This window comes from Notothenia coriiceps, unplaced genomic scaffold, assembly GCF_000735185.1.
Source record: "Notothenia coriiceps isolate Sejong01 unplaced genomic scaffold, NC01 NC01_scaffold00014289, whole genome shotgun sequence".
NCBI lineage: Eukaryota > Metazoa > Chordata > Actinopteri > Perciformes > Nototheniidae > Notothenia > Notothenia coriiceps.
Window position 1 is genome coordinate 16,013 of NW_011346990.1, and position 26,723 is coordinate 42,735.

Consider the following 26,723-nt stretch of genomic DNA (forward strand, 5'->3'; position numbering starts at 1 on the left):
GTCCCATTTTGTTTCTGCCTGTGAGCAGGCAGCAGCAGCAGTGAGATGTGGTCTGATTTGCCGAAGGGAGGGCGAGGTAGAGCCTTATATCCATGTCGAAAAGGGGAATAAACATGGTCCAGTATGTTTCGCCCTCACGTCGGGCAGCTGATGTGTTGGTAGTACTTCGGAAGGACCTTCTTCATGTTAGCGGTGTTAAAATCCCCGGCCACAACAAACATGTTACCCCTTGCATTTATTGTTAGCAGAAGTGGGTTCAGTATGTTTGTTTTGTCCACAGAGGTGTTTAACTTGTTAACAAAGAGCTGTACAAACACAGCTGCTGCTTTTCCTCTGGTAAAGTGTATTACTCATAGGGCATTGCTGTAACATAAATTGGTCCAGTGATCTCAGTCATTTGAGTCTTTATATGGAAACAAACACAAAAACTCCATCTAGATAGATTCAAAACATTGACACTGAACTTATTTTCTAAATTGGAAAAGTTTGAGAAGCATTTGTCTTTGAGTTAAAGAGCAACAGTGGTTATGGTTTAATAAGTCATACCTGTGAAGTTGTACTAAGGCTTGATAATGCTTTAAACTAAATGTTAACCTTAACATGCTCGGATTAGTAATGCTTTCATACTGATGTTTCCATGTATGATGTTTACCATGTCTTATTTTAACATGTTAGCATGCCAACATACTGCAGCTGACACGGAGTAGGCTATAGCTGAGGTTAATGTTGCGTTACTTGTCAGCTGTTCTTTTATTTAGTATCAGTACTGTGTCAAATGTTGTTATAAATCATACTTGGTCAATCTCATCTGTTTGTTAAATCAGGTCTTGATTGACTACATTTCTGTAGTAAACATTTTAGCAACTGTTTTAGCATAATTTGAGTGATTGGAAAACTATTTTTCAGAATACAATACAGTCTACTTCCATTTCAATCTACTCTAGCCAAAATATCACAATTTTCTTTATCGAAAAATATGTCAGTGTTGTCGCAATGCAAATCCAGCTAGCGCAAACCCCACCGCTGAACGGCAGCAACAGACTTTTTTTTCTTTTTTTGTATCTAGAGTGGAGTCCGGACGGTCCAGAATCAGCTGGTCCTCAGCGAGCTGTGATACCTGGTGCTGGTGTTTAGGCTGACTGACATTTGAATAGGTTGGAAAAATGATAGAGCTAACGGCATGCAACACAGGATAACGAAAGGAGCATAGAGAGAGATGTGACAAACGTGTTTAACCACATTTTGTCCTTCATGTCCTTTTTCATCAACAATGTTTAATTTTGATAAAGTCACAGTGAGTGTTGAACTCTGTGCCTTCTTCTCATCGTCTTATCGTAGGACATGGACCAAATATTGAATCATTGAGTAACAAAAACAGCACTAGACTGAAGTAAATGTCAGGTTATAAACCAAAAACATTGGACAAATTGAAACCTGATAATGTAACCAGATAAAAAGTCTCTAAAATGATGAACCCAGAGTGAGGTATGAATGTCTGTCTATCATATAGCTGCTCTATTAATATAGTTGGAGGCAGGTGATTTAGAGCAATGTGTGTGAGTCTGGCTGGTTGCAGGCTACATTACCTGTCTCCTTGGAAGAAGTAGGTGTAGCCGGATGGCTCCCACCAGATGGCTGTGTCTATTCGGTCATAGGGAATACCTAGGCCATAATCGACCAGCTCCATTGGATAGCCCTGTTCCAGGTTAGCCTCCCTGAAGAGCCAGAATCTGGTTCCTGAGGAGAGGAGAGGAGAGGAGGAGTGTTTAATGATCCTATATGGCCCATACATCTGTACATTCCCTATCCACCCCCACTCACAACCCTTATGGACTCTGGAAAATGTGAGCACACACACAATCATACTGTATATGTCATGTTCACTCGGTTACACACACATCCAAGAACAGATGTAGCCCTACAAATGCTGCTTATGCACGCACATTGTATCTTCTGGCACAGAATGTGTTAAATAATTGAAAATAAATGAGGAATAAAAAGAGAACAATCAGAGAAACCAAACCAGAGCTTGTAAATTCTATGAATGTTATAATGATTTGCTGGCAAGATATCAGAAAACACAAGTGTATCATTGACTGCTGGTTTAGCTCGTAACGACCCATTAGCAGCGGCGTGTCTCATGTCAGGCTGAAGCAGGTTTCTCGCCTAAGGGAGGGTTTTATTGTTTTTACTGTGTCAGACAGAGGGACTCCGTTCCTCCTGGCACTGTTACATCTCTCCTCTTGGCTTCAATCCACCTTTCCCTCTATCTCCCCCCCTCATACCCACCCATCTATCCACCCACCTCCGGCCCCTTGCTCCCTTTTTAAAACGAAAGCTCTACACTCAGCATCTAGAGAGAACGAGAGGTTGACGCAATGCTTCCAGTGTCCCTGCGGTGCACACGACTTAGAGTAAAATCCCATGACTTATTCCAAGACTTTCCAGGGATTCAGTGACCTATAGATTTGACTCCTGCTGTGTAACTGTTCTAAAGGGACTCACTTAAATGAATGGATATTTTCTGTCTGGATTACACCTTTTGGAACATGAGTCCATGAAGTGGTCGTTGTTTAATATATTCCCTGTAGGTCTTCCTAAAGTCCAAAGTCCAAAATTGCTTTCTTGGTATTTGAGAAATTGATATCCAATTTCCAAACATTAACAGAAGGATACTTCATTTACAATTAGAACAACAAGTTATTGTTGGCATCACTATATCAGTAAGACTGCAAATATGAACTGTGATTTTGCAACTTAACAAATAGGTTGTCATTAATGAACTGCCTTTATTTACAAAGAGTATTCATTTGTACTATGGATTACTGAAGACATTATTATGATCTACTTAGACCTGCTAGAGCTAGCTTGCCTTGTGAGCTGACACTCAGAATGTCAGAGAAAACAAGTAAGCATTTTTTAAAGAGGCCATATTATGCTTTTTCGGGTTTTCTCTTTTCTATTCTGTATTATATTGATTGTTGTGCCTGTTAATGGTCTGTAAAAGGCTAAAATCACAACGTTTGCTCCACAGAGGGTGAAAAGAGGTGCTGCAGCACAGGCAGTATGAGAAGGTTTTGAGCATAAAAGAATGTAAACGTGTCACAGTAGAGGCACAAAATACAAATATGAACCTGAAAATGAGCATACTAGGGCCCCTTTAACTAGAGACTAAGGATATATACATATAGTGCATATATACATAATGTATGTTTGTTCATATAATGAGAACCATCCATCTGAATCCCCTTGTTGTTCTCTCTCTCTCCTCTGCTCAGGTCTTCCTGATCTGCACTCATCACTGATATAAAGGGAATGCTTGAGAGAAGGGTCTCTCTTTGTCTCTCTGCTGTCAGACTCTGCAGCACTCATTCAGCCTTAGTAAAGGATTTTGCTCTTTAATATGTGTTAGTGTATTTTTGTTGTTTCCTTAAGTATGGAGAATCAGGCAGTCCAGTTTTCGCAGCATTGTTTCTTAGATTAGTTTTTGCATTTGCCTTTAAGATAAACCCTTTTTGATCCCGGGAGGGGATTTCAGGTATCTTATCTTAGCAGCATCAGCCACAAGGTTTAGTTTAGTCTTTTTCCACCACTTCCCAAGATTAAGAATAATATATTTAACCATTCTCCAAGATTAAGAGTACTTTGGACCACTTTTAGCTAAGCAAAGGTCACAAGTCCAACAAAAGAACAAGTATTGATAAAGGAGTCTTCAGCCTGTCTTCAGGCTCGATGGTCCTTCTGGACTGCTATAATCCATTTAAAGGTCTTAGCTTCAGTTGTGTTTGTCTCTCCTTCTCCTGTGCTCTCAGTTCTTGCTTCCTTCCTTTTTTTTTTTCCTTCCTCTGCACTTCTCTTGTTCTTCCTTCAGCTAATGGCTCGCAGCCAAATGTCACACAGAGAGCCTTGCCGATGACATCATCCTCCTCATCATCATCAGCTGCCCCAAAGCCAGCAGCTGAGCAGAGTCAAGCAGTATCTATCAAACACTGCTTCTTTTCTTTTTCCTCCAACAAACTTTATCCACCGCTGTAAAACACACGCTACTCAGTGACTCACAGTGCAATAATGATCTGTTCCAAAAGAGATGTATGCTCTGCATGTAGAATGCATTATGTACTTTATTCGAGGAGGTGGGGGCATGTTTATTATTTTCATAATCTGAAGATGATGAAAAAAGTTCTGCGATTTGCTTTATAGTTGAACTATGACAGACCTGATGGTTTAGAATGACTATGGAGGATGAATAATGTTTAGAGTTTGTAAAGAAGAAACCATATGGGCATTATTTCAATGCAGGAGTTAATACTTAAGTCAAAGGAAATACTTATATTTCATATGCTCTTGATACATATTTGACCTTTAGGAGCTGACATGCTGCTGCAAGTCAGGCTAACGTATGATAAAAGCTGGATTGTGTGTTTTACCAAAGCTTCCAGTTAATCCAACTATGATTTTGTATTAGAATGGCAGAGTACACAGTGCTGCTTCATTGGAAACTGAATCCAAACACTGGATTTGTTTGTCATTGTTGCTACTTAAGCATAGCAGACTGAATGTTAGTCTCAAGCTTGGAACCTCATTTCAGAATTGGGTATACTCTCAAAGTCTGTTGTTGCTAATCTGGACGTCTTGTCATGCTCCAAAAGTGACGGTTAATAATACCAAAAGAAGATTATTTAGAACTGGCCCAGGCCTGTTTTTACAGCAGCAATAGCCAGAGACATGTATGTTTATTCCCTGAAGGACAGTTAGTAAAGGAGGATAAGAGAAGTATAGTCCAGCTTCCAATTCTGACCACTTTTTGTAAAAACGTAAAAGCTTTGATGCAAATCAAAAATGTATTTAAAAAAACGTTTGTTGTATATCAAAGGGTGTGTACCATGATGTGGCTGCTCTTGGCTCTAGGAAGCCAGTTTTGATTAAATCATATCAACTTGAAACGTACCGGATAAGTGATACAAAATTCTGTATATAGCTACTAAAAATGTTTTATGTCCTTTCTCAAAAATAGTAGGGTACTTATTAGGCTACACCTCAGTCACCAGTGCTCTCATTCCCTTGTGTCACGTCAACTAGATGACAGATATTCCTCATTTTACCTGCAGTCAGAGCATCACTATTTTAAGAATAGAACAGAAAGTCTGAGAAACAAAGTGATGATGACTCATCGGTATTACTAAAGCTATAGCTGGAGTTACCTTAACTTTGGTCTCATTTAAGTATTTTGGCTAGAATGTAACATCTGTTGCGAGAAGCTACCTTACAACAGCATAAGAAGCCAAGCAAAATGATACAAGGCCAGTCATTAAAACACAAAGCGACCATAGCTAAAGGTCAATCATTATTTGAGAAGAATCCACATCAAATATTTAGTAGAGACTTAAGTACAAAGCACAAAAATCAGCCCATAATTGAAAGTGATTGGATTTGGGCGTTGCGAAAATAAATATCTGAAATGGGTATGGTTATGGAGCCTTTAAAATTACGTAAGCTGGGCCCAGGAAAACAGCCTCTTGGATGTATGTTGAATCACATACTGGGCCAGCTAGTGAGATATGTTCTTCAGTGAACGACTCCTTCCCCCTAGAAGCACCACAGAGTGCCACACAACTTCATTCCTGCCTGTGGGCATCACACTGTCTAACTGAGCGTCAGGCACTCAATATGCTGGCACTTAACTTACCTACGTTTGTATTATATTTTATAATATTTCCCCAGGGGATAATTAAATCCCTGATTCTGAAAATGTGAGTGTGTATTTGTTGCTTACCTTTAAAGAAGACGAACCTGCCGTCGTGTCTCTCGTAGGCAGAGTCTATGTCTCCAGGCAACCCCCTCCAGAAGTGACCGATGGGCATGGGGTAGTTATCCAGGACCCTGTTCCTGCGCACGCGCCAGAACCACCGACCCTGAGGGGAGACACACGTGTGTTTGAGAGTGCATCACTTCTTATTGTATGCTTAAAATACTCTGTTGTTGCTTCTTTTTTCTGATTCCTGTTACTCAAAGCGCAAACCAATGCCCAAATAAGTTCAAAACATAGGGCTTCATATCTTAAACTAAATATTTCCTTTAGCCTTTTCAAAACATGCATATGCACAGGAATATGAAGTGTTTTGCTGCTGTAAGAAGGGTATTCCCTTTTCATAAGTCAACTGGTTTGAACTGTTTCACCAAGCAGTCTGCAGCAGAACTGAACCAGAGCGTGCACTAAACTAACAACAGTGGAACCCTGGCAGGCTAATAATAGTCAGTTTCCGCTCCGGTGGCTCTTCAGGTCTTCATGTTGCACTCTCTGTTGATCACAGCCTGATACAGTCACTTTTATAGAGTGATTTCAGTATCAAGGCAGCAATACAAACCAGTAAAATAGCACATTTTATCGATTTTTTTCGATTTGTGTGGTCTGACAGCCGCTTTGTGTTGACCAGATTAAGACGGAGTTGACCATATTAGTCCTCAGCAGAACAGATCTCAGAGTGGGAGTTTGGATATTGAGCTCTGCAGATCCAGCCCTCTGCTGTGAACAAAGTGAATAAAAATAAATGACAGCTCCTTTCTTATTTGAATGAACTGTGGAGAAAGTGGCACTGATGTGCTACAGATTACTCCCACTCACAGTGCATTAAGTAAGTCATTTTTCCTGTGCATTGTTATATCAGAGAAGAACAATTTCTACTTTGCATAATAGTGGAGGCACTACTTCCAAATTCACAGGAGGAGAACCAACATAAATTAGTCACAACTCAAGTGCTCAATATCAGTCAACAACATTTTGGGAAAATATACATCTTACGTGCATACTTCACATTTCTGTCTCTGTCTTTTCCTACAAACTTTTGGAATATAGGTCCATCTAGACTTCAAAGAAGACAAAAAAGGAGACACAAGGTTGCAGCATTTCCAGTCTTTTCAACGGGGGGATGCATATTATTTCGCTATGGTATTGGTAATAAGGGATTGCCGCCCACTTAAATGAGTACATTTCGCTCTGCCGCCATAAACCAGAGAATTGTAAGAAAGGTGTTCTAATTCAGATGAATCCAGTCCAGCCGCTACTTGTTGGGACGTTTCCTTAAAAGAAAAAGGAAAGCTGCTTGTGGCACTACAGGAGAAATCAGGGGGTCGCCAACGTAATTAGGATTCTTCTTCTTGGGACCACGAATGTCTGTACAAGATGTTATGGCAATCCATGTGGCAACAATCTAGATTTTTGGCTGGATATTTTAGTCTCATAAAAAGGAGGGGGTTCACTATCTATAGAGCCACACTGCTTGAAAATAAAAAACGAAATATATCCAATAAAATTATATAACAAAAATAATTAGCAATGATGGATTCCCCTATTTAATTTCATTTAATAAAATATAATAGTTTGCCCAGGACATGGTAATTATAGTGATTGCATCTTGTCTGGATCTACTCGGATCAAGACAAAGTTTAAGAACCACTGGTGGGCATGGACAAAGTTAATTTGGGACAGTGATTAAGGCTATCCAGACGAGCTTCATGAAACCCAAGCACAGAGACATGACTGTCTGAGATGAAACCCAAGAGCACAGACACAACTGTTTGATCGTGTGCAGCACTTGTCCAGGCAGCTGGACGTCCAGACTCACTGGTCAGTGTCAGAAACACTTGGAGTCAAAGATAGCAGATTCACAGACATGGCTCTGCTATATTATACTTTGCCAAGATAACGTGTGCATTTGTTTATCCAATCAAATGAGAGCATTTTTCAAAGCGAAGCGATCTGTTCTACATGTATTAGCGAAGAGCATATATAGTGCCAGTGAGAATGACAATGTAAGAGATGATTATGATGAGACATGATTCAATTGTGTGTATAATAGGCTAAAGCTAAAGTTAGCTAGCAAACTCAAGCTGCATTTACAAGATGCGCGGTAAAACAGCTCTGCAGTGACGTTGCCGTTGTGTTTCTATGGAAACAGTGTTGCAGACCGACTAGCCTTAGCCTCGCGCTGCACTCAAAGGTCAAATTATTTCATCTTTGACCTTGTTTACCGCTAACCTTTCAAACTGCAACCAATCAGATGACAGCTGTATGAAACAGCAGAAGCTAGCAAGGGAGGTAAGCATAAAGACAAATCTTAGCTGGCTGTTTTCACTGCAAGGCTATGCCAAAATCGCATTGAGCAAAGAGCAAATTGCATATCATGTGAATACAGCATGAGAGTAAGACTTGGTTCTCTGAGTTCATGAACAATCACCATTGTGCAAATGCGCTCCTACGCTAAGAGTGACTTTTTACGAACGCATGCAATAATGCCCAGAGCTCATCTGTATCTGTTCTTCATTTTCAGATCTTAGTAGTTTTATATTTTGCCGATGACATGTCTAACTTTTGGACGTGGAACATAATTCAAGATGTGGTTGATAGTTTGATACTGTTGGATATATTCAGCAATTTAAATCCCTACTGTGGCCCCAGCATTTCAGATATGAAAGTAAAGCAGAAGCTCCATTACAGTGAACCCTGGGTGTTCTCCGTCCCGCTCTCTCTAATATCTGCCAACCTCTTCAACGCTGCCAGCATGGGACACCCCCCTCTGACCTCCCCCACTGAAACTCATTATTATTTATCTTTGCAGAGCTGCACTATGTATAAAGCAGTGGTTTTCAAACTTTTTCTGTCAGGCCCCCCCTTTGGAGAAAAAAAGGCTCGATAATCAGCTCACGGCATATAGGTGTAAGCAGGGGTAAAGTGCTATTTTTATAGGTGGAGTGTGGACCTTACATAGGGAGGTCCGGGGGCAAGCTCCCCCGGGAAGATTTTTAAATATTGAAGTTAAAAGCATCAATCTGGTGCACTTTGAGAGCAAAATTAAGAGATCTATGGATACCTCTCTCAACACCCATTTGAAACAGAACTGTAAACAGATTTACTATTTCTTTATGGATATTTTACAAATCACTCCCTTGTAAACTTTATTCTTTTTTTTAATATATATATAGTATTTCATACCTGTTTTTAATTGATTCTCTTATTTTTGTATAACTATAATGATCATATAAACGTGTGCCTCGGAAATAATTGTTTACATTAATGGTGAGCAAAGTGTTTGAGACCCACTGAGATAACACTGAGAGAGTCCTTTAGCTCACTGAGTCTCTCAGTCTGACAGGAGAGGACTCTCCTCCACCTTGTTGTTGAAAAAACTCCTTATATCCGTTAGCGTAGCTCGCTAGGTACCGGTGCGCTCTCTCTCTCTCGCTCGCACACGCACACAAAATGTCTCGTTCCACACACACAAAGAGCCGAGCTTTAATGAAACACAGAGACCCAGACGTAATAGTACTGTATCATATTATTTTTATTTTTTTATAATCTTTCAAAATATGATTTTTATTTATTTATTTTTTTTAAATAGCCATTTTTCCTCCTGGTCTCTCGCGCCCCCCACTGTGAGAACCACTGGTATAAAGCATCACTGAACACATTATGAAGAGGAGAAAACACACACGAGGTTGCTGAAATGTAACTTTGAAAATGAGCAAATAAATGTGTTGCATCATCAACTCTGACCAAGAACCACTACCCCCAGGATAAAGGAAAATCATTTGCAGATGTATAATAACACATTTACCCAGGGCGGAGTTGCATAATATAGAAATATCTTAAGTATTTAATAGATCATACAACCCAGCTGACAGCAACAGCAGTGCACTGACCGGTACTTGTAGAACATCAGGTAAAACCCAGCTAATGGCCAACTGCTGCTTCAGCGCTTATTGAATGTTTAGTGTGGGTCCAGAGGCTCTTTAAGACAAACACCTGACCGCACCCCACCCTTTAACAGTGTTCCGCCTCATAAAAAACACTGGCCTGTTGGTTTACAATCCACAAGGACCGGATTGAAAACAGACGCCTTGTTGGCAGTGCACACGCCATTTGTCTCAAAGTGATTCCACAGAAAAGAATAACTAATTTATTGACACAGTTAAGTTGTCAGTACAGCTCCTCTGCTTGAAGCCGATTGAATTTCCAAGCAAGGACATGTAATAAAGCTCTGCGAAGGTTCGCATATCTCTCCTTATGTTTTATGCTCAAACTTAGATCAAGTTAGCAGGCTATGGCAGAGCCTGAAGATACAATTCCAATTTACCTTGAAAACAAACATCTCCCCTCGGAGCATGGCCACAGAGTCAAAGTTCCCTTCACAGATATTGGGCCCGTAGTGATCCGGTCTCTCAGTGGTCCTGGGGTGGTCAGGATGACGGGGGGGAGTTTGTGGGGGGCGGGGCTCCGGGCGACGAGGTGTCACGGTGGGCAGGGCCACGGTGGGGCTGCTGTTCTGCTGACCTGCACGGACAAACAGATGGGGGTAAATATATTGGATCAAATACAACAATTATAAATGAACACTTCAAATTAAATTAGGAAGGATGTAAACTTAATTTGTTGTTCATTTGTGGTGACTAAGCTAACCATCGCCGAGTGTTAACAAGGTTGTCATCCAACCCTTAGTAAAAATAATCTTTCCCAGAATTATGAAGTTGACCTATTACAGAAGGCTGCTGCTTGCATGAACGTGACTGTGGATAATGCGAGCGCTCTGTAAACACCATGCCAGTAGAAAAAGTTGTTGGCCTTAATGTGACCGTGGATTTTGACGACTCTACTGATGATGAGTCTGCGCCAAGGAAAGCTATCTCACTTCAGACACCATATGTTGCAAAACGTGTTGGTAATTACCAAGACAATGTATAAGATGGCTTGAGTCGCAATAACATATATTTACATGCTTTTATTTATAGAAAAATTGTGAAAAATGTAAATGACACACACGTCCAGTCCAAAATTAGAAAGGTATCTTAAAATTATTAAACACAATAAATCAAAGAAGCCATCATATGCTACTATTTTTAACAATTAAAGCCCTAACAATGACTTTTTAATGTATAAGAAATGATTGTCACCCATGCCCATGCATTACAAGGTATGGTCCAATTCGCAGCACCTGTATTGATTAATTGAGTTTTTTCCCTTATTGAAAATAATATATTGAGTGATTATTTTACAGATGTCCAGCAAGAATTCAACTGTCAGGTAATTGCAGTGCGTGACCGTGTTTTTGAATGTGTTGTCCTGAGTGTGCCTTTTACCATGTGGCTTATGCAAATAGTGAAGACGTCGTATATTGGGAATGGATTTTGTATCGAAATAAAAAGAAAAATGTGTCTGAGGTCAAAGGTGGTTGTGTTCTTGAAAAACATTTATATAAAAATATGTATTACATTTTATAGATTGCGCAAATTATCATATCATGATTGAAAAACCGCAAGGATTCTATGCTCTGGTCTTCCAAAAACCCTCCTACCATAGATCTGCTGGATGCCTCGCAGGTCGTCATCTGGCAGTTGGAAATTCTCCGTCTCCATCCACTGGTAAAAGGGAGCCATGATGGCAAGTGGGTTGTTGGAGTGCTCTAAACCAAGGGCGTGGCCCAGCTCATGGACTGCAACCAGGAAGAGGTCGTTACCTGATGAGGCAAAGACATGAGGTAAGGGAAAATAAAAATATTTATAATATATTTAATTTTGATTAAAGATATTAAAAATAATACTTGAGTAAATGTTCTTAGTTACATTCCACCCCAGCTGAAGGCCACAGTCAGCAGATATTCCCTATAAATCCATGCAGTCAATGGATAACAATGGCTGTCCATTGTTCTCTCCCAGTTATGATGTCAAAGAACATCTCAGTGGATCTGGCATATCATTCACACAAAAAGGAATGCAAATGATTGCTGCTATGAAGCAACATACATTTCCAACATTTCTAACCAATCAAGAGATGTCATTGTCCACCGCCACACAGCGGTGACACACTGACCCCTGCATCAACTTCCTCTCTACATGAAGGTCTTCTTACAGACTTTCTTTTTTGAGAAAAGTAAAACCACAGTTAAAAATTCACCAAATATAAGTTGACCTCTAAAGTGAATCCAAACCTATTTAGGTGCTTCCCCTGTGTGAATACCATTGTGTTTCCTGTGCATGATCTTTGTGAACGTTACATTTGCTAGCCATTTTGTCTCGTGTGATGCTGATTGGTCGGATTTGTGCTAGTTACGTCATGCCGTTAGGGGGGGGATTGGGACCCGTGGAAGTCACTGCTGTGTGTCATGCAAGGGAATGGGAGATGCTCTGAATGCCCGTCCTTGAGCTTCCCCTCATACACACACACAAAGGAGGATACACATAGTTCATCTCCCCTACGATCTATAATTTCAGAGTCACATGAATGTGCTCATGGTGGACTAAGGCTGCAGCTCACAGCAGAGGGCAACACAGAGTGCTAGAGATAGCTGAGGGGATAAAGAGGCCTTTGTGTGGTAACTGTGACAACTGTTCAAAACTTCAAAGTCTTGGCAAAGTTAGAAGTTCAGCCAATGGGACTACTGCTATTTCTGACTACCTTGTACACTAAAACAGACATTTTGTCATCCTTATTTCAACTCTGAAGCGTTGTTCACTTGTTCCTATGAAGGACATTAAAGCAGACCCCTGACAACCAAAGTGCACTCCTTTGTGCCAGTGACTTTCTCACATTAGTCTCATCTGACCGCACAGAAAAACACAAGCTCCTGGGCTTTTATCGCTACGGGCCTGCAGTGTTGTTTCCGTGCAAGGTGGCTTTGAGTGTGTGTGTCAGCAAGTCACAGCGAGCAGCTGATTAATCACACCGTGAATCATAAGGTTCACTCCGAAAATGTTCGTCCTAAAAGCATTGTTCTTCACTAACCCGTGAAACTGAGGTCAAGGATAGGGAAACCCCGTAACTGCAAAGAGTGGACTGAATGGGTTTCAGGCTTTTACAGTCAATCTGTCGCATACATTTTTTATGTGGAACTATTGATCCCTAATCTAAAGTGTGCTTCTGTTTGACCCCACCCAAAAGGAGGTCAGAGGTCAAAGCTGATTCTGTTTCAAGGACACTTGAGCAGAGCTGATATATAAGGCTTTAACATGGCTCTGCAACTCTCACTATATATTAAAGAAGACATACAGTATCTGAGCACTCGTTTTCACCCTCTGTCTGAAACCAGAGCCCGTCTGCTCTGATTGGTTAGCTGGCCGGCTCTGTTGTGATTGGTTAACCGTTTAAGGATGTCACGTACAATGTGTTGGAGAGCTAGCCAATAGAAGAGTGAGTGTTAGATAGTGATGTCACTATGTTACAGAAGTAAACAAAGGAGTCCAATGGAGTCGTTTGAGGTGGTGGGGGAGGTGGGAGAGAAACTCCCTCTGGAGGGAAAACAGGGAGTTTGGCCTTTACAGATCATTCACGTGGAAAACCCTGAAAAGCATAATAGGGCCTCTTTAAGAAAATCTATACCAAACAAGGATTTTTGATGAAGTCTGCAGAACATCGTTTGTAGACTGCTGCTTTTCTGCAGTAACACAGTACTTTATTCAGATATTTTCACATATGTCGCCTTAATTTGCCAAATGTTGCACGATTTGGATATTGTACATTTCCATTTTGTGATTTCTCTAGCGAGAAACGTATATACTGCCTTAAATAATTAACTGAATGAATTGTCGCTATGTCAGCTCTCAATGTTGACTCTCTTGACTGTATTGTACAATATCTCTCCAGCAGCCAATTGCTGGATCAATCTGCATGAGTTATGCTGGAAGGTAATCTGAAAATTCAAATGTAACAAAGAGTAAGGTCTGTTTCAGCAACAGTGCGATTTGTAGGAAGTAAACATGCTGAAGTTGAAAGAAGATTGCATCTGCAAAAAGTTTGACTCATTAGACATGTGTCCAACTGAAGTCAGACAAGATTGTAATTTGGTTGTACACTGCTGTTGAGCTGTGTCAGTAGCGTGGTGTAACAAAGGGACCAGTCCTTCCAAGTGGAACACACTCCCACTTACTGTGGCATTCCACTGTCCCTGTGATCTGTCCAGCTACACATCCCACACACAGCTGATCACACAGATACACACACACAACGTTTAGCAGTCTGCTGTGTCTGTGGATAACAGGGGAGGAAAGCCTATTTTCACTCAAATCCCTCTCTGGTGAGCAGGGTTAATGAGTGCACAGCAAGGAAACAGACTCTTCTAAAAGGTTCTTCAAAATTAATACATTTTCTTAATCCTCACTTTTGCAAAGAGTTGTGATTGGGTCAATTTAAGTTAAATGTATAGGTTAATCCATAGGTCAAGGCAATGATTTCAACAGCAATATTCCCGTAAGCACAAAAGTACAATTTATAATGTCTTAGTTGAGCCAACTCTAGTTATGTGTTTAGAACAGCTGTTTATTTTACAATCAGGGGAAGCTCGCTACTGTAATGAAAAAGGGTGCACTAGATTTCTAACACAACACAAAATGAGAGCATTGTAATTGTTTTATCTCTATTTTCTTATTATTATAAGCCAAAATTGTAATTGAAAATAAAATGTAATAAATCCACCAGCACTAAAACCCTTCAACATAACTATTGGGCTCCGAACAGCCCATCAGCTGAAATGATTAAGGGCCTAATAACCTGTATCCTCATTTCTACCAAAAAAAGAAGGTAATGACTCCCTCCTCACTCAATAAAAGGCTTCATAACACAGCAAGCCGTATGTGAGCAGCTGCACACAAAAAAAACACGTCCAACACACCAACTAACATTTTGCGGCAAAACATCCACCCAACTGAAGCATCAGACGGCGCTTCCTAAAAGCCTCTCCAAGACGTTTGTTGTAGAATAAGATTGTGTTCCTTGTTTATCTACATTTGGCCAAACAATAGAAATGATACTGACAGTAAGCGTTTACCTTGTACGTTATGGTTTCCTATGGTCCATGGTTCATCGGAGTCAAAGTGTGTGTCCCCGCCCATTCCAGGTCCAGGGAAGTAGGCATGAGCTAGGAAGCCTCCCTCCCCATCAAAAGGAGAGCTGTCTCCATGGAAACCCGAAGCGAAAAAGATCATAATGTCGGGCTCCTTGCGGCGTCCATATTTGATCTCCTGGTAGGGGATTTCGTCAAAGGTCAATGGGGTCACCTGCTGCCAGACTTTAAACGCCCGACGGATGGCTTCGTATGAGTTATACTCTCCAATCTTGGGAGTGTAGTTTTGGATACTGTGGTAAAAAGAGAGGAAGAGGGAAACATGTTTTACAAAAGTTTACCGGTTTAATTTTCTTTACAAACAGAAGGTTTTGATGTTACCTGTAAGTGAGGTGGCTCTTGTTCCATCTATGCCCCGTGAGGGCATAGCGTTTCCGCCGCACGTTGGTTTTGATCGGGCCTCCAAACTTGTCAGGCACACCACAGCGGGGTCTCCTCATGGCACTGAAGGAGCAAGCAACAAATGTGTGTCAGTGAATCAATGTGTTATTGTGCATTTATCATCACAGCACGAACAGTGACATTTAGACTAAATCAAGCAAGGCACCAATCAAAACTCTTATCACCCGCTAAGCTACTTCTAACCGGTAAACACATCGGGTCAAGTTTGTCTCCTATTTCAATAAACACACACCCTTTCCTTTCCTAACATCTATCCATTCCCCGTCCACAGCCCTACATCCCTCCATTCTTTCTCCCATTCATCCCTTCCTCCCCACATCTCTGCAACACTTAATTCTTCCTTAAAGCCCTTCATCTTCATTCCTTCCATCCTTCTGCTATTAATAATGTCTTGCCAACATCCCTTCATCCCTACATCCCTTCGTCCCACATCCCTTCCCTCCCTACATCCCTCTATCCCTTCCTCTCTTCCTCCATTCACCCTTTCACCTCCTAAATGACTTCATCCCTCATTCTTTAGTCCACTCTTTCACACCATCCCTTCATTCCCTACTGCTGTCTTTTTCCTTATTTTATGTTTTTCTATTTAACCTGGTATAATCATACTTTTTGTCTCAATCCAGGGATCGTCTGGGGGCTTGTACCCCCCACCCTGAGTCTCCCTCTGCCTGGACTTCAGTTTGTCCTCCAGACTAGCCCTATAGATGAAATCACTTGTCCTTCTTCACCTCTTTCTACTTACATGACATTTCTCTAAGTCTTTAACACGCTGTTGAGACGTGGTCGTTGCTTTAAGGGACTGGTCCATATTATGTTGAGAGTTGGTGTGAGTCTTAACATACAAAAAACATTCCAGTTAATCCAGGCCAACCTGACTGTTTGTTGGTCCATCTGTCCAGTGACCTGCAGGCTGTAGAAGCGCTGCATGTCGCTGATCGCATTGGACAGGATCTGAGCCGATCGCATGGTGGACATCTGTCTGCTGGCCTGGGGCAGGTAACCGTACATCTTCAGCCATGACTGGAGACAGGAAGAAAAACACATAAGGAGACTTTTAGAAATATCATTTTGGTTGGCTGCAATGCACAGGCAGTGGCCATCATCAATAATTAAATTGCCAAAAGCTTACGCGACACAGACATGACACTATCTCAGAAAATAAACTTTCATCATTATGAACACGGATTGTTTTATGAGCATTTGGGTGATCTATGTCAGGATTTTGAATTGCTTTTTATGGAAGCCCATTTCTGCCAAAGGGATGGAGAAAATAATGACACATTTAACCTAAAATAATGTATTTTGTTCTTTAAAACGAGAAGCTTTCATAAATAATGAGTAGATAAGAAATTGTGTTAAAATAATTACCTTGAATCTCAAAATAATGACTTTCATATCTCGAAAAAATTAGAAGCTTTCATACGTCATCATTTAAAAATAAGTTTTTCTGTAATTTGACATACTACGTTATTATTTGTATAACGTTTCTAACTATAATCTCTTACATTAACCTTTTGTTTAATCACAGGGCAAAGAGTTTTTTTTATCGTTTTCTTATCTGTATTTTTTTACTGGCAGAAATATCCTTCCATAGTCAGGCACAGCAGATACCACAGCTTTTGTAACCTGATGATATGACAGAGATTTAACTTGGTACTCAGAAGGCAGGCAGGACATTAGTCTCAGAGCTGAATGTGAGCACTGTGAGCCCAACCTCATCTGGTTCTCTGAGAGCATGTAAGTGGGGGGTGGGTGTTAATGACAGACTTGATGGAGAAAACGTGATATTTGAGCCAATCACAGATGACGCTAAGTCTATCCCACCTGTTAAGAAGAAACCTAATATCACACGCACTCACACACGGGCAACCACTTGCATACTGGGTAGTCTGGGATACTAGATACGCCCACACATGGACACCCTATCCATGGTGGTGCAGGGAATGTAAAAGGGAGTGTCTGAGTGCACACATAAAGGGGTATCTGTGTGTGCATTTGTCAAATATACGCCCATCTTAGACAATGAAAAATACTGCTTGAGTATCTGTGTTTACTTATCCACTCCTTAAAAACACCAACAATCTTTCAGCCTTTCTCCCTCTTACACATATACTCGGCGCACATCTTATAAAAACTGTAAATAATAAGAGCTCTAGTCATGTAGAAGTGCCACCCACCAAATGTCTTAGTGTAGGAGGTACCCCCCCTAGACGATAACTTTTATTTGCTGTACAGTAAGTGTGTCCTGAACAAACAAAATGTCCCTACAGTCCAACCAATCCCTGGAAGTGTCATCTAATGTCTACACAGCTACAATATGACTATGTTATAAAGGCAAAGCTGTGGAACTGTGCTCTTCTTTAAAAACACACATTGAAAAGAGGAGTTGAAATGATCATCGCAGAGCTACTGACGTTTAAAACACCAGCTTTTAATCACTAAATGAGCCGGTTGTTTCTGTAAAAGATGCACTCAGTTTCCCTTAACATGCGGCTTAAAATGTCTAGGCATTCACACAACTGTAGTAAACACAGGTAACTCACAGACACACTGGCCAACAGGAGCTCAAGGGAGGTAAACAAATAGTGTTTGAGTCCTCATGCTTTGGAGCTACTGGCCAAAGGAGCTCAAAGCTTCCAAACCCTTTCCATATTTCGGTTATATCTCCAAACAATAAAGGCAGGCTTCTATGTGCTGAGCTTATATCTCCTCTTCAGGTTGATCCTCATCATTATTATTATTTGCATATGGTATTACCTTCTAGTATGCCATTATTAAACAATGCACAATCATAAACTAAACACTTGTTTTATTGAATACATGTTATGTCAACCTATACCCTTATTTATCATCACTGGGCATTCTTAAATGTTGTTATACTACTCGATATTTACGTAAATACTTCACTTTTGTCACTTTAGCTCCTGTACTACATAAATGTTTTTCTGTCCCTTTTCTATATTCTTTTGTCCAATAGTTATTATTGTAAATCTATTATTTTTAATACCTAACTACACTTCGTCAATCTTTTACATATCTCTTATTATTGAACATTGAGATGCACTTATGTACAATATTGTCAAGCATTTAAGTGTTACATCATTTTAATTGTTTATTATTTCCTTCGCATAAAGAAATGAGAAAAACTCTTTATGTATGCTATGTATGCATTATTCCCTCTGTTTCTCATCTTCAATGTTTCTCTTTCTTGCAGATGCAGATACAGCTCTGTGAATGAGTGTGTAGTAGGAGAGGGTAAACTGGATGTGACCCTGACCCACCTCTGCCTTTAGTTAAGGAAGCACACACACACACACACACACACACACACACACACACACACACACACACACACACACACACACACACACACACACACACACACACACACACACACACACACACACACACACACACACACACACACACACACACACACACACACACACACACACACACACACACACACACACACACACACACACACAAACACAAACTTCCTGAAACACTATCTTAATACTCTCTCACGAACAGGCACACAAGCTAGAAAACAGGTGGCAGGGTTCACAAAAAACCTCTGTTCATCGCACAAAACGTAATCATACATGTACCGCTACAGAATAGCTAAGACAACACAAACATCACAACAGTATACCAGGCTAACAATAACTCAACACAAAAAACTGGTTGATAAGCCCCGCCACTCCAGTTTCTGTTGTTATGCCCATGAAGTTTTCCATTCTTGCCCGGCATAAAATGCACGTAACAATGATAGCTGTGGCAGATTAACCATTCTGAACTTTAATTAATGTTTGACCACAGGTCATTCATTTCAGACAGAGGCGAACAGAGTTATTTCAATGTTATTTATGATAGTTTTGGTCTAACAAACATGGCCAAAAACAGGCTTCTTCTCTCATTTCTACCGTCACCTCACCAGCACTTGAATTGAAAAATAAAAATAAAATGTTTTAACTTGAAGCTCTTGGAGCGACAGCAAAAAAAGGCAGAGGGGTCAGAAAAAAGTTGCTGGTTGCGGTGGACCCATGTGCTCACTCCTCAGTGAAAACAACTAAAGTACACTGTCACTTAGAAATAGGCAGTATTTGGACACATGCCCTGGAATGGCAACGTGATGGACTCTGTATCTGGTTATATTTGCAATGCTAGGAGTGGACAATCACTGTAAAAGGGAGGGTTTCAGTCAATGGTCAAATAATGAAACCTTACCAAATAATGTAATCACAGCAGCTGTATGAAAATATAATGTAATAATAAAAAAAATGTTACAATTCCACTAGGATAGATTTAACAAACATGTCCCCAAAAGAAAGAAAATCTTTAAAGAGCTGATTAGTAATAAGCAGTAGGCTATTGATTGTAGATTCATGTCAGCTAATGTACTTCATATTTCATACTGCCTAAAGATAAAAACAAAGCACTCGCTGAAATGCACCCGCTAACGGTCATCCAACCAAAGCAGTTTCAAATTGTTATCGAGAGCTGCAGTCAGGACGTATTTTTGAAGGCCAACCCAGAAGTTAGCATTGCAACGGCTCCCTTGACAAAAAGCGATGTGTCTTTCCATTGGACTGGGAAAAATGACAGAATGTAAGGCCCCGGCCCCATGACGACGCATACAGCAAAACACATAGGATTAACGCATTCGCAAAAAAGCTTCCGTCCACACGCAATATTCACCTGATGGTGTCTGTCCACACGAGACAGCTCCGCTTAGCTCCAACCGCTGGAAAAAGCAGCAGTACATATGCAGGAGCCTGTACGTGGCGCTGTAACATCCTCCACAAAAGCAGCGAAGAAGCATGGTTGTCATGGTTGCCCTTCTGTTTGTTTTCCGCGGTGGGAGCCGAGGGAACCGGGCAGTTTTTCGCCAGTCAACGTGTGTTAAAGTTTAGATCTTCCGGACAAAATGATAAAAGTGCCAGTCAAAGGTCTTCTTTATTATTTATTGAGCTTTAAAACAAATGAATAACGAATCTATATAATACAATAATAAAATACACGGAGCCTCTCTTTTTCCCCCCTCTCTTCTGACAGCGTAAGTGCCTGTAAAAATAAACATATTTATAACTAGTGTAGGTAGTTTGAGAGGTAATTAAAATAGCTAAGGGTGATTATCTGACTTGAAGTGTGTGTTTTGCTCCGTTCACCGCTGCATCACAGCGGGAGGAGCTGCAGGTGATCAGAGCTGCGTGTCTCCGTCCTGTCAGATTAGACTTCACTCGCGTTTATGTCCATATCGAGAGAAAGTTAAATAATCTGAATTCAGTGTGCAGTTTACTTTGACGCGGGGGTGAGCAGCAGAGGTGGGGAGAGGCGGGGCTATTGCGTCATCATTATCAGAAAATGATCGTTTAGGGCGTACACACGGAGCCGTTGGACCCCCCAGAGCGTTGCGTATGCCGTTCTATCCACCTTGGGAGTGGGACCCGTTATCGTTTCCGCAGTTGTTTGCTGTCATATTCGGTCGTCCTCGTGTGGCCGAACGGTCTATATGACACTAAACAGTAACGCAAACGACCGTTTTCGTCCTCGTGTGGCCGGGCTCGTAAGTATTTAGTGTCATATAGACCGTTCGGCCACACGAGGACGACCGAATATGACANGTGGGTAAATGTGATGGATTCGATTTGTTCATCTTGGTGTGTGAATTCCACACCTTCACACGACGGTGTTGCCTTCTGTGATGCGCGGCTGATGGACGTTACGTCATTCATCACCTAACTCGTCAAGACGAGTTAACTTTTTTATTTTGTTTCATCAAATTTTGTGTGGAAAAATGCGGGATTATGGCGGCCTTTTGATAAATATGCGGACTTTTAAAAATCTGCGGCATTTTGCTGATTATGCGGGAAATTCTGCGACGCAGAACTCGCGTTTTCTGGGAGGGTCTAAGTAATGAGTGAGCCCGACAGTAAAAACAATAAAACATATTTATAAACTAGTTAGGTAGTTTGAGAGGTTATTAAATATTAGCTTAAGGGTGATGATCTGACTTGAAGTGTGTGTTTTGCTCCGTTCACCGCTTGCATCAGCAGCGGGAGGAGCTGGCAGGTGAGCAGAGCTGCGTGTCTCCCGTCCTGTCAGATTAAACTCAGCTCGGCGTTTATGTCCATATGAGAGAAAGATAAATAATCTGATTCAGTGTGGCAGTTTACTTTGACGCGGGGGTGAGGCAGCCAGAGGTGAGGAGAGGCGCGGCTATTGCTGTCATCATTATCAGAAAATGATCGTATAGGGCGTACACACGGAGCCGTTGGACCCCAGAGCGTATGCCGTTCTAAGCCACCTTGGGACCCGTTATCGTTACCGAAAGCAGTTGTTTACCGTCATATTCGGTCGTCTCTTGTGTGGCCCGAACGGTCCTATATGACACTAAACCAGTAACGGCAAACGGACCGTTTTCGTCCTCGTATGGCCGGGATGCCACGAGTGGCGGGGACCCCTACACTCTTCCATAAGTGGGTCAAAAAAGGACCCATTATTAGAATATATGTGTTGTTTATGCAATTTTTGTCATTTTGTAAAAAAAATCCACTTATATAATATTTAGTATTACTTTTAAGTTCACACTAGAAATATTTTATATTAATTTTCCACTATTTAGACTTCTTAGAAAAAAAAAATTACATTTGGAAAAAAAACGTTTTCCCATAGGACTCCATAGAAGAATACATGGCGGGTCATTTTTGACGCTAAACATGTTTATTTTAGGGAATAGCTGGAATATGAAATGATTAAAAATGTAATTACAAAAGATACTTCAAGAAAACCAGCCTCACTGGGTCAAAAAAACAAAACATCTATTTATCTAAGGGTTAAGAAAGAGATCGAGTAATGGTTAAAAATGACACCGAGTGACTTAATTCATGTCAAATGTCATGTCAAATTTGGTCAATGTTAACGGTTGAAATACCCAACAGAAGTGATGTTACGTATGTGCACAACTTACCTTTCATTCCCTGTCCATACCTCCTGGTTTTGGAGGAAAATGGCACAACAAATAGATTCTTGCAAACAGTGTGTTAAACAGATTGTTTTGGATTATCGTTTTGCTGGTTTTAAACACAGCCCTTACTTCCATCCAATTGTGTATCTTTCATTTACCAGGCTAGAACATGCGAGAAAAACACATTTTCTTTAGAATTCAAATGTAACAGGGTGAGAAAACTGATCTTATTGTGGTGAATTGTTCCTTTTAATCAGGTAACCACTTTATGACCATTCCTATCCCCTCGTGTGCCTTGGAATTCAGTACTGTCTGACACACATTGTGAGGGTTTTCTCCTTTTACAGTTAAAGGCCTGAATAAAATAGGGATCCAATTACTATTCAATTGTTGATTGTCTAAGCATTTTGACCTTTTTCACTGCAGACATGTAGAAATGTCAGGAAAAGGTCAGGGATAATTACATCACAATAATGAAGACTGGGGCGCTCAATTAAATGGAGCAAATGTTAGTCTAAGTTACATGATTTTGATTGATGGATTGATGGTGGTTTTCCTGGAAAGTCCAAATGTACTCTATTATAGGTCAATCATTTACCACTTTGTGGCAATTTGAAGGATAAGGAATCTTCAGTCAGTGTTTGTAGAAGACGTTTTTATCAATACCAGTGATAATAGTGTTGATATTCTGTCCTTTTCAGGCTCATCTGAATGGCTCAGTGTGGCAGGACCCTCTGGGTGTTTGGACAGTGACAGTGGACACCAACCAGGAGGCTAAAAGGGGTTTCCTGAGGCTGAATGCAAGAGCCTGGCCGGAGCTGAGTGTGGAGGGCGAGCTCCGTCACGACCTCCCCGCCCTGAGAGGGTTACCGCAGCACGGCAGACTGAGGGTCTCCTGCAGGGCCGGTGAACAGTGGTATGACGGGGAGGCCCTCGTTCAGCTGGAGCAGTGCACTGTGGGAGCCAGTGGAGCTGTGATGTCACAGACAGGCCTACAGGGGGCGCTGCTGTATCACAACAACTGCACTCTCATTCAGGTACACACACCACATGATCATCCAACTGCTGAGGTCGCAATAGCTTATCACTTTGAATAAGTTTCTATTTTTTTTCGAATTTCATTTGAGTTTGATTTGATTTGATTTGATTTCAAACCTTTATTTAACCAGATGGTCCCATTGAGATCATAGATCTCTTTTTCAAGGGAGACCTGCAAAATTGATTGATTGCTTCTTACAATGATGTAGCTGCATATACATACAAAACAAATGTTTGGAGAACTGTGTAGAATAGTCCACAATGTTTTATGTTGACTTTGATCTGGTAATCAAGTTGAGTTCTCAATTAAGATTTAAATAGATTTGTAGCCATGATTATAATGGCATACAGACCTGCCAAAGCCTTGTATGAACAATGAAAATGTACAAGTAAATCAATGTACTCTTTATGAAGAGGACCAACAAATTAAATAAAAAACACAGCATTCTTTAGCCCCGATATGTGAATAAAAAAAGGACTTGTCGTTTGCAGTTTCCTGAGCTGAAAAGCTTTGTTAAATCCTATTTCAGCTATTACTAACAAACAAGACTTGGACGCATGTGAAAAGAACAAGGATACATTGTAAAGCTATCGCCACAGAGCGTTCGGTTTAATATCTTTGGTTCCATGTCACGGAGTTGGTGGAAAAAAACATGCTGTATCCTTTTTTGGAAGTGTTATTATACAGCAAAAAAAAATCTAATACATTCTAACATTCATTTGTATGTATTAGTTCTTCAATCAGGCATATATACTATTTATTTATTTAAGGCTCACTTAAATAAACTATATTTAATTATTCAATTACCACTCTTTCCCTCTCGTCTGATGTCTGTAGGAGTGGGGGAGTCCCGACAGGATGGAGTATTCTGGGGCGTTGGTCGTCTCCCCGACTCTAACAGAGTCTCGGGTCTCCATGGCGATTGATGAAGCAGAGTTAAAGGCTTCTGTGGTTCTCAAGGAAACCAAGGTGTGGATATGCATGGAACATTTGTCCATTTACATTTGTTACATAAATAAACAATAACAATTCACATTACATGAAGCATTGAGATGAAGTGGACGTGACATCACGTATCATTTTTCACTGCTGTTGTTTTCCAGGATATCAATGAAGCATCGCTCAGTGTGAACCATTCTGTGCCCGTGTTGAAAAAGATGGGTCTCCCTGTCAGTGCTGCACTCACAATGCACTCTTGGAGTCATGGCAACGGATCGTACTATTACCTGCTACACAGCAGTGCAGGAAGCCAGAAGGTACCCTTTTATAAAACAGTTTAGAATCAAATGAAAGTCAAACAGTATCTGGTCAATCTTTCATTTGTGGGATCATTATGGAAATGTTTTAACGCATGATGCATTTATAAAAATATATAATTGAGTGTGTACTGACAGGCAATATAAGATAGTTATTAAAGCAATCCCTCAAGCAATGATTGTTTGAATTAAAGGCATGCTTTCATATTCTTTGGTTATTCCACAAGAGCTGTCATTACTTATGAATGGATAATTCACAGCTAAAAAGAAAACATATTTTTGAAAAGTATTCAAACAACGATATTATAAAGATAAGAACCAGTTACCCTTTCCTTCCAGTTCCACCAAAAGCTAAAGAAGTACATTTTAAAATCATACCTTTGTAATCATTTCTCACACCACAGATTCAATTTAGATTGAAATATAAGCTCCTTTTGTCATTTAGACATTTTCCACTTTCCAGTTTTGGTTAATTTATAATGAGCAAAACATTTCGCACATCTATGATAATATAAAGTTCGGCCTTCAATTTGAAAACAAAAAAACTGAATTTGGAATTCATCAATTGATTATTTTAGCAAAATATTAAATTAACAAATGTCGCTTCTCAATATTTCCCCAGTTTCTATTGCATTTCTAAATAAAAGGCATGAAGATACAACATATTTATTAAATTATGCCAAAGTAAGACATGCCCTCAGTTTTGTGAATTGATGTGATGAACATTGATGTTTATGTCCCTTTTGATTGTGTATTTGATATAATTGTTCAATAATAAAAAAAAAAAAATATTTATAATGATAGTGAGTTCCCACTGTATGTAACGGCTGCTCCTCTCCATGTTTTACAGCTAACTCAGGAGATGAGCGTCTCCCAGATGTCTGAGTCAGTCCGAGTGAAGAGTCTCTTCAGACACACAGTGAGCGTCCTGAGGAGAGCGGGAGTCCCTGCAGACAGCAGCATGCAGGTTAGAAACTGTCAAAAAGTGACAGTGAATGGACTTTAAACAGTTCAATTAAGAAAGGTGTGCAACAGGCCTGTTCAATTCTTTTTTAGAAGGGCCAAATTCGAAAAATTCAAAGTGCTAAGGATTAGGTGGACATTTACATTTCCTGTCTGACTTTTCAATCTAAGAATTTCAATGTGAAATAGTGCTTTAAATCAACATTTTCTTTATAGACTCATAAGCAGATATTTTCTGGAATAATGAATCAAGGGTTTTGCTCAAAATTGTCAAGAAAATAGGGCGAAAGTCCAAGGTGGGGGCTTTCTTTATTTCTGTGGGAAAAATTAATTATAAAAAGGTAGTTTATAAACATTTTCAGTCTCTATTATTTTATTCTCTAATATTCTATGTCTAATATTCCGATTTATTTTTTTGTTCAGTTTAACCTGTTAAACCCTGAGGCGAGCCTGTTTTTCAGGTTTCAGGCTCGAAAATGACATTCCTAGAACAAATGACCATATCTTCCCTTCTAAAAGGGTTAAATTAATAATCTTGTTTCTCAAAGTAATGATAAACCTGTCAGTTGGATGTAAAAAAGTCAGATTCAATATAGATGTTTTTTATTTTAAAGCAAATTCAGATTGAACATGGTAAAAAACTGTAAATTATAGTGTTCGTCCAAAAAATATTTTGTACTTATAGTGAAAACTAACCTTGGATGATGGGTTAGTCGACTAAAATATTTAGGAATCCAAAGTACAACATATAATAAGTACCCTGTATCAAGATTGATGCAAAACAAGTGATCTTTGACATTTTTAGACAGATTTAGCAAAAAAAAAACTCTTCTGGGGCCATTTGGGTGGATTTTTCATATCTCTGGCTCCCCCTGCTGGATTTTGACATGTGACATCTCTTTCTAACCGTCAGAGCCAATGAAATCGAGGGGAACTCCCACATAGTCTTTATTTGGTCAAGTGTGTGTATTATACTGCCGCATAGCCAAGACCGGAAGCAGCAGCCACTCTGGTGGCTACCATTAGCAGCTAACTTTCGCACTCCGATTTTTACATAAAAATGGAATTATGGATTATAAATAAGACAAATTATTGCCCAGAAACTTTATCAACCTATGGATTAACCGATTCAGCCGCGTTTTTTCTCGTTTTAATGCCATTGAACACGTCTTTTGATCAGATTAACAGCTACGGGGATACGATCTCCC

The 26,723-nt window shown here is 40.2% G+C and overlaps 1 protein-coding gene across 1 annotated transcript in view; it reads right to left on the reverse strand.

The window, feature by feature from the left end:
• Window positions 1–26,723, reverse strand: part of LOC104948393 (matrix metalloproteinase-15-like) — a 162,556-nt gene that overhangs the window by 13,854 nt on the left and 121,979 nt on the right. The window contains exons 2-8 of the mRNA XM_010774587.1: window positions 16,159–16,307; window positions 15,207–15,329; window positions 14,811–15,118; window positions 11,346–11,507; window positions 10,131–10,327; window positions 5,774–5,912; window positions 1,587–1,737 (exon numbers count right to left, since the gene is read on the reverse strand). Coding sequence (XP_010772889.1) covers window positions 1,587–1,737; window positions 5,774–5,912; window positions 10,131–10,327; window positions 11,346–11,507; window positions 14,811–15,118; window positions 15,207–15,329; window positions 16,159–16,307 — 1,229 coding nt within the window. The remainder of the gene's footprint in view (window positions 1–1,586; window positions 1,738–5,773; window positions 5,913–10,130; window positions 10,328–11,345; window positions 11,508–14,810; window positions 15,119–15,206; window positions 15,330–16,158; window positions 16,308–26,723) is intronic.